The 8992-nt window shown below is 46.0% G+C and overlaps 1 protein-coding gene across 1 annotated transcript; it reads right to left on the bottom strand.

Annotated features, from left to right (window-relative positions):
- Positions 1–1199: 1199 nt before the first annotated feature.
- On the bottom strand, positions 1200–1823 carry TWIST1 (twist family bHLH transcription factor 1; the record flags this gene model as incomplete). The annotated part of the gene is made up of 1 exon (XM_082846569.1): positions 1200–1823. The coding sequence occupies one exon, from the start codon at positions 1821–1823 to the stop codon at positions 1200–1202; it is 624 nt and encodes a 207-aa protein (XP_082702695.1).
- Positions 1824–8992: the final 7169 nt, after the last annotated feature.

The raw sequence follows: 8992 nt of genomic DNA, 5'->3' as shown, positions 1-8992 counted from the left end.
TGCAGAAAAATAATATACAAAGATATTTACAAAACAATCATAAAAATATGAATGCATTTAGACACCGGATCTATTTGCATTTTACCATGGGTCATCAATAAATAAATAGAATGTTGTTTTTGTATTTTAAGTTTTTTTTTTTCCCTCAGAGGAAGAATGAAAAAAGGAATTAACTGACTGTGATTTTGCAAGTCAGTTTGATCCCAGTATTTTTATTTCTAAAGGTGTTCTTAAAATTCCTCTGTTACCATTTTAAAATGGAGAAAGTCCATAATGATGCCTTTCCTTTCAGTGGCTGATTGGCACGACCTCTTGAGAATGCATGCATGAAAAAATAAAAATAAAAACATTCTTCGTCAAAAAAAAAAAAAAAAGGAACACAAACAAACTGTTCAGACTTCTATCAGAATGTAGAGGTGTGAGGATGGTGCCGCTGCCCGTCCGGGAATCACTGTCCACGGGCCTGTCTCGCTTTCTCTTTTAAAAGTGCGCCCCACGCCCTGTTTCTTTGAATTTGGATTCTGCTCTTCTAATTTCCAAGAAAACCTTTGGCATATATATTTATTTTTAATTATCCAGCTCCAGAGTCTCTAGACTGTCCATTTTCTCCTTCTCTGGAAGCAATGACATCTGCAAAAACCCAGAGGGGGGAAAGTTGGTTATTGTTTAGGTCTCTGTGGCTGTTTTCTAAGACTAGTGAGCACTGTTCTTATCACCACCACGGAGAAATTACGCTGAACAACCTGGAAGGATTTCAGCCCAAGGGCAAGAGGAAGTGGGTGGGCGGAATGGAGGAGGAGGTGGAATTTGGAAACATTTGTTTTAAGAAGAACGAAAACTTAAAGCCAAAAGAAAGGGAGGCGCTGGCAAGACTGTCCTTATCCATGACCCTCGACTCTTTCTCCGTCTTCCCTCCTGTCACGCGCACTCACGCACACGCACACCCCTCACAAGGGCGCATCCCTCTCTCCCTAGCGGGGACTAAGCTGCCTTCCAGGGACGCTCGGGAGATGAGGTGGCGGTGCCAGGTGGGGTGGGAAGGTTGAGAGGGGAGTAGGAGACGGGAAGGAAGGCGAGGCGGACAGGGAGCCGCGGCCCGGCCGTCAGTCGGTCTGCCACCTGAGCGGCGAAGGGGCGCAGAGGCGCCGGGTCCTTACCTAGGTCTCCGGCCCTGCCGAGGGGGTGGGGAGCTCCGCCTGCTAGTGGGACGCGGACATGGACCAGGCCCCCTCCATCCTCCAGACCGAGAAGGCGTAACTGAGCCGCTCGTGGGCCACATAGCTGCAGCTTGCCATCTTGGAGTCCAGCTCGTCGCTCTGTAGGACCTGGTAGAGGAAGTCGATATACCTGGCCGCCAACTTGAGGGTCTGGATCTTGCTCAGCTTGTCCGAAGGCAGCGTGGGGATGATCTTCCGCAGCGCGGCGAACGCCTCGTTCAGCGACTGCGTGCGCTGGCGCTCCCGCACGTTAGCCATGACCCGCTGCGTCTGCAGCTCCTCGTAGGATTGCGGACTCCCGCCGCCGCTGCTGCTGCCGCCGCCGCCGCCACCGGCGCCGCCGCCGCCGCCGCCGCCGCCGCCGCAGCCCGCAGACTTCTTGCCGCGCTTGCCTTGGGCTGGGCTGCCAGGCTCCTCGCCGCCTCCGACGCCCCCGCCCGCGGCCCCACCGGGCCCCGCGCCGCCCCCAGCGCTGCGCCGGCTGCTGCGCCGCTTGCGCCCCCCGCGCTTGCCGCTCGGCGGCTGCTGCCGGTCCGGCTCCTCCTCGCTGTTGCTCAGGCTGTCGTCGGCCGGCGAGACTGGCGAGCTGGACACGTCCTGCATCATCTCTCGGGCGGCAACGCGCGGCCTCGCAGGCCCGGGGCAGAAGGGCGGCCCGGGGAAGAGGAGGAGAGCCTGGCGCCTCAGCCCGCCAGCTTCCCTCGCGCACGGCGCCGGCCCGGGCGGTGCGGACCGCGGAGGAGGGAGCGGGAGGAGGGACAGGGAGGATCTCCGCGGGGAGGGCGCGCGGGGGAGGCGGGGAGGGAGGCGGGAGGGGGAGGGGACGGTGTGGATGGCCCCGAGGTCCAAAAAGAAAGCGCCCAACGGCCGCACGCACACCCGGCTCTGCCTCCTGGAAACGCTGCCGGTGCCGGCGAGCCCGCGAGGTGTCTGGGAGTTGGGCGAAAGCTGCCGACTTGGAGGCTCTTATACCTCCGTGCAGGCGGAAAGTTTGGGGGCAGCAGTGTCATTGGCCTGACGTGGGGAGGAGGGACTTTTCGAAGTTTTATAGGAAAGTTTCCGCTTTCCAGCCCCCCTTCTCCGTCCCCACCCCCGTTCCTCGGGGTCTAACAATTCGTCCTTCCAAACCATTCAAAAACGACCTGGCCCAGGCGGCCGGCCCCTCTGCCCGCCTCCTTGCTGCCCTCCCCCTTCCCTCCCCGCCACCCTCTTCCCGCGGGCGCGGGGCAATTTCCTTCCGCGCCGGAGCAAGCGGGCCGCGCCCCCGCACCCGACCGCAGCCCGGGGAAGCGGCCGGAGGGTACCATTCCCGCCGCCTTGTCGGCCCCTCCCGGAGTGGCTGTGACAGCAGCGGCGGCAACAGCTTCTACGCAGTGGGTGAAGTCTCATCTCGCCTCAGTACCCTCTAGGTCCGTGGCGCGATTTGGGACTGCTGGGGCGGGGGTGACTGGCAAGAATACCGGCAACGGCGGAGCCCACCCGATGGTCAGCCAGACGGGCCCCTCGAGTCCCAAGGGCCAAACCACCGTGGCTGGTCCTGAGGTCGTGGGCGTTTCTGAAGACGTGGCCGCGCAGGGGACTACAGAACTGCGCCCCGGCCTATTCTCTCACCCTTCCTCGAGAAGCATCTGGGCCTTTCTGTTCCCTCCACAGTGTCTCGATCTGACGTTTCCCAACACCCAAAGGACTACACCTCCGAAGGTGCTAGAAAGAGGCAGACGTTCATTCTCCCGCGGAAGGCAGTCCTGTCCTTGGAGAAGGCAGCAGGGACGGAGTGGGGCAACGCGGGGTCTTCGCCGCGGCCCTGATTGCCTGTGCTGCTAGCCCAAGGTGGAGTTCCTGTGGCCGTTTCATCCCCACCCCACTCCCAGATAAGGCCCTGCATTGTGACCTCTAAAGGTCGGCTCTGAGAGAGTGAGACGGGGGCTCAACATTGCCTGGACACGCGGGTCTGATGGTTGCGAGAGTCCCCTTTCCCACTCCACTCCCCACTCCTAGGAGGTCCAGTGAGCCTGTTCCGCGCTCCCCAAACGCATTCCAATCGTTTGGACACTGACATTTTAAGCGTTTCTATCTAATAAGTCACAATGAAGAGCCCCGAAGAGGGTGTTAATGTAGATTCTGTCAAGTCGGAAGCAAGAAAAGTTGGCGAGCTGGAAAGGAAGGAACGCTGCCGTGGACGAGAACCCCATCTTTTCAATGCTAGACTTTTTTTTTTTTTTTTTTTTTTTCCTTTTTGGAACGAGTTGGCAGAGAATAACCGTTTCATGTTCATTCTTCAAGTTTCAAAGCAAACCAGAGGTCAAACGCAGTAGTTAGTTTTCGGGGCAGATTTGGGGGTGCGGAAGTTGCATGCCCTGTGCTCGGGTACCCTGCTCAGGCCGAGGTCCGCTCACGCTCTCCACGGTTTGGACTCTAAGCCGAGAATTAACTTAGCTAAGCTTTCCTTTCTGGGCCCGACCGAGGGTCGAGGCCCACGGTGTGCGGAGGAGGAAGCGGGAGCTCAGACGACGCGCGGGCAGGCCACGTGGCTGTGCCCCACTGAGGCTCGCAGCTTCGGTCCCGGTCCCGGAAACCCCGGGGTCTGGAGCGCCTGGGGCCGGTTGAAGGGCTCAGCCTTCCAGGGGAAGTGAGAGCAAGCAGGATCCCTTCCGCGGGGGGCGAACAAGGCTAAGCTTTCATGGAAGGGGCGACGTGCAGGGTTTGTCTATCACTATTCTTACAAATATTCATAGACAATGACCACAGCGTGCCAACTTGCCTGCTTTTTGAGTCGCTGCCATATTTTAAAATGAATGCCTGTCTGAAAATCAGATTCTACTTGACCTCCACTTAATCGGTTACAGTCAGGTCTTCTTAAAGCGCCCTCTGATAATTCACTCCTGTGATTGCATCTTCTGCCTATAGGATTTGATCTCTTGGAAGCAGTTAGAGAATAGGCAGAAATCATCTTTTTATCTTTTGTAAATCGGAATCGCAGAGTATTCCACAATTCTTATTTGAACGTCGCTGCAGGATTCTTGAAAAATTTCATCCTTTACCTATGTCTGTTTTTTTTTTTAAAGATCAATCTCAAATCTTAATTTTGTTTTGTTTTTTTTTCCCCTTCAGCTGAATACTCAAAAATAAAGAGATCAAATAATTGGACTCTTTCCTTTGTGGCTATGGGTAAGCAAGACAGGAAAGTGTGGGCAAAGTGTAAAGGAAACCTTACCTGCCCAAGGGGAATTGGAGTTGGGGGCGGGGGTACGAGGATGGAAATCGGGACAGACGCTGGAGGAGAAACCGAGTCCACAACAACGCAGCAGCCATTAGTTAGCCCGATTTGCAAAGTCATCAATCTCTAAGACCAGTTCTGTTTAAAGTGAGCCCAGCCCTTCTCTGGGCACTCAACTTCTAGGGGATAAAGAGCTCCCGGCCACTGAATACAGGGATCCCCGGGAGTGAGGCGATGCTATGGATGCAAGAATGCTTAAAACAGGGTTTAAAATGAATGAACTAAGCAGAACTACCCCGGGCACGGAATCTTCTTGATGGAGTCACAATGAATGACTTTAGTTCTGAGGGAAAAAAAATTTCTCTTGTACTCTTCGAAGGAGTGGAAAATGAGGATGAGGGGTTTTGAGTATTTAAAAGTTAGTATTGAAAAAAAAAAAGTTAGTATTGAAGCAGAAGGTTGCAGCTTGGCAAATGAATTACCTCTCAAAACATCTGAGGCTTGATGCTCCCTACTTTGCAAACTTCAACATTTCCTGGCCTGATTGTCCCATCTGTATTCTACCTAACATTTTATGTAACAAATTTCTTATCCACACTTGCTGGGGCAAGGATAAAGGCAAACTCTTTTAAATGTGCTGAAGAGCCAAGTATAATTCTTGATCTTTTGTATATGCAATGATAATGGCACCTTCCACAATATTTGGTTTAACATGAAAGCTTACTTAGTTCTAAAATCCTAATTTCAGGCTCTTTCAAAGGGGTCTTAGGAATTTTCCTTTGGGGCTGAACTCAGCCTGACTTAAAGGACGTCAGTGGAAGACTACCTTCTTTGGGAATACTGGATTCATTGGAATTAAATAATTTCATCTACTTCTAAAATAAATGCCCTAAAAAATTAACTGAAAACAAAACAGCTTTCTTTTGCACTTGGATAATTCAAAACGAGCTTTGTTTTCAAACTGCAAACTTGGCATGTTCACAGTCCTTCCTGAGGAATGTGTGCTGTGTTAAAATATGAAAAAAAGAATACTGTTAGAAATAACAGAGTTAGGAATCTCATACTCAGCATATGCAAAAAGTATGTACATATCTGTATTCCTATAGTATGAATAGGCACTGGCATTCTCCTAGCAACATTTATAAATACTTTTAGAGAAGGAAAAGAAACACATACACTATAGAATGTTAGCAAGCTGGTACATTTCGGAGTTGGGATTTGCACAAAAGGCGAGCACTTGAATCTGTTCCTACTGTTTCTCCTCAGTTTTTGGATGACTTACCACCTGTTTGTTGGCTTAGAGTTCTGCGAAATAATTTCTCTGGATTGCATGAATGAAGCACAGGAACATTCACACAGAAGGGGGCGCAGATTGGAAAAGGCTGCATTTGAGTGCATCTCAGTTGAGATTGTACATGTTAGATTTCATCTTGTTTTGAACACTTCACAGGGATTACTTAATTTGATATTTAAATGAGAGAATTTTATCAAAGTGGAATATAAAATTTTTGTCAGCAGGAGTGACTTGGATAACTCTATGTGAAAGCAGATTCTTTTTCAGTGACACAGGTAGCTTTAAGGCACCTTGCCCTAAAGAGGTCATTCTCCTTCTCTTTTAATGACAGTTTAATTCATGAATTTAACTGATTCTACCTTTCTCTTTTTGAATTTCTTTAAGAATAGGGATCTAAAATTATGAAATTTGAAGGTTTCAATCCAGAAATAAAATGAAAAGTATAAAGCACAAGAACTTGAGTTGCCAAGAACACCTCAAATGAGCAAATCGAATATGCAAATAAATATTAATCTTTAAAGTATCTGGCATTCTGCAGTAAAAATTAGGATGGGATTAGGAGACATAATATGCCAAACTTGTAGGGAGAGAAGAATCAGAGTGTGGAAAAGTATAGAGTCTTCAAGAGTCTCCCCCCCACCCCCTTTATTACCTTATTGGGTATGCATGCTAGAAAGTTTGTGTCCCAGCTTTGCTGCCACTTAACCTTGTTGAAATATGCTCTCACTTATATCAGAGTTACCGGAATGACTGAAGAAATAATGTAAGAAATACACAGTTATTCATAGAGGCTTTTTATCATGGCCACAATTTTCCTACATAGTAATCATTTTTTCTCTTCTTTTTAATCATCTGATGATCAAGCAATTTAAATATAAGTTGAATGATTTACATTCTGTGTTTTTCCAGCTAAAGTTCCCTTTCTGATTACTCACAGCTTTCATCTCTCTTCACTTCAAGGGATTTCCTTTTTTCACAAGTGGCTTTTCCTGAAGCCTTAAATCCTATTTCCATTGTTTGGATTGATTCTTCCTGCAAAAACATGTTGTTTTTGCCAGTGACCACAAGAGGACACAATTTCCCAGAGAACTTTGTTGAAAAAGACACAGAAGAGGAAAGCTAACAAAATAGCAAAAATACTACACAATGAATGAATGTCATTTGGGGAATGTCTATTTGATTTATGTTACTTTTATTAATTTTTAAAAACATAAAAATGAGTTGGCATTCAGGCTTTAGATTTTTTGGAAGACTTTGTCTTTTTTCTTTATTGTAGAGCATACAAGAAAAGCATACATTTAAGAAAATACCATTTTAACAGAAAATATTTATTTTACATTAGCAAATTTTTTTACAAAACAGCATTTTGTTCAAAGGGAAAAAAGATCTTTTTATATTAGCAAATTCTGTACAAAATTCTCAGTGACCTGGAATTCTACTTTTTAAATTTTAGAGCCATGTTTGACAATGAAAAACAATTTAAAAAATATACTGCTATTCCAAAATGCCTTTGAAAGTTTGAGTTTTCTGCCTGGGCACACTTGGGATGTCTTTACATGAAAAATTACATGGAAATCATTTTATGGTCTGTCAATTATATAAGAACTAAAATTATTTTTCCAAGATATGGCAAAATAGGATACTTTTAACGTATTGACTCTTAACACTTCCCCAGAATTATGATATACAATGTTTGATTTAAGATCACCTTCCTCTTTCTTACTACTTTTTCTCAAAAAACGTTTTCAGAGTATTTGATTACTTTATAAATTATGGTAAATTAAAGTAAATTATGTTTTGATATTTATCTGGAAGAATTTTATAGTTCTGGTGGAGTGCCATGACAATCAGACTGGGAAATCCCTGCTTCAGTTAGAACTCAATGCTTTTGCTTTGCATTTGTGTCTCTTTGCAGATACATTTCTAATCACATTCTCTGAGACCCTGCTGGAGGGACTGAGGAAGGGACCAAAAGACATGGAAAAAGAAGAAAAAAAAACTAGAGAGAAGGAGCAGAGTAAAAATAAGGAGATCAAGAGAGAAAGAGCAAAGTGTAGAGAGAGGTGAAAGAGGTAGCTGGACCAAGTGAGGAAGACTGATATGGAAAAAGAGAGAATGAGGCTTAGAAGGTAGGGGAAATAAAAGGCTTAAATGACAAGAGAAAGAAAGAAATTAATGCACTTAGTGGGAAATAGAAAAGCACTGGGATTATTGGCCTCAGTTTCTGCTCAAAGAGACCATTGCAAGTCGTTGCCTGTCCCTTGGTATAGGCATTTAGTGTTTTTTTGTTTTGTTTTGTTTCTTTATACAGCAGGTTCTTATTAGTTATCTATTTTATACATATTAGTGTATATATGTCAATCCCAATCTCCCAATTCATCCCACCACCACCCTCACCACTGACTTTTCCCCCTTGGTGTCCATACTTTTGTTCTTTACATCTGTGTCTCTATTTCTGCCTTGCAAACCAGTTCATCTGTACCATTTTTCTAGATTCCACATATATGTGTTAATATACAATATTTGTTTTTCTCTTTCTGACTTACTTCACTCTGTATGACAGTCTCTAGGTCCATCCACGTCTCTACAAATGACCCAATTTCATTCCTTTTTATGGTTGAGTAATATTCCATTGTATAAATATACCACATCTTCTTTATCCATATGTCTGTTGATGGGCATTTAGGTTGCTTCCATGACCTGGCTATTGTAAATAGTGCTGCAATGAACATTGGAGTGCATGTGTTTTTTTGAATTATGGTATACGCCCAGTAGTGGGATTGCTGGGTCATATGGTAATTCTATTTTTAGTTTTTTAAGGAATTTCCATAATGTTCTCCATAGTGGCTGTATGAATCTACATTCCCACCAACAATGCAAGAGGGTTCCCTTTTCTCCACACCCTCTCCAGCGTTGGTTGTTTGTAGATTTTCTGATGTTGCCCATTCTAACTGGTGTGAGGTGATACCTCATTGTAGTTTTGATTTGCATTTCTCTAATAATTAGAGAGCTTCTTGCCCATCAATATGTCTTCTTTGGAGAAATGTCTATCTAGGTCTTCTGCCCATTTTTGGATTGGGTTGTTTGTTTTTTTTAATATTGAGCTGCATGAGCTGTTTATATATTTTGGAGATTAATCCTTTGTCCATTGATTCATTAGCAAATATTTTCTCCCATTCTGAGCATTGTCTTTTCTTCTTGTTTATAGTTTCCTTTGCTGTGCAAAAACTTTTAAGCTTCATTAGGTCCCATTTCTTTATTTTT

This window comes from Leucopleurus acutus (genome assembly GCF_964270905.1).
Source record: "Leucopleurus acutus genome assembly, chromosome: 9".
In the NCBI taxonomy this organism is placed as follows: Eukaryota; Metazoa; Chordata; class Mammalia; order Artiodactyla; family Delphinidae; genus Leucopleurus; species Leucopleurus acutus.
The sequence above is the reverse complement of the archived record's forward strand: the minus strand, read 5'-3'. Positions and strand labels throughout refer to the sequence as shown.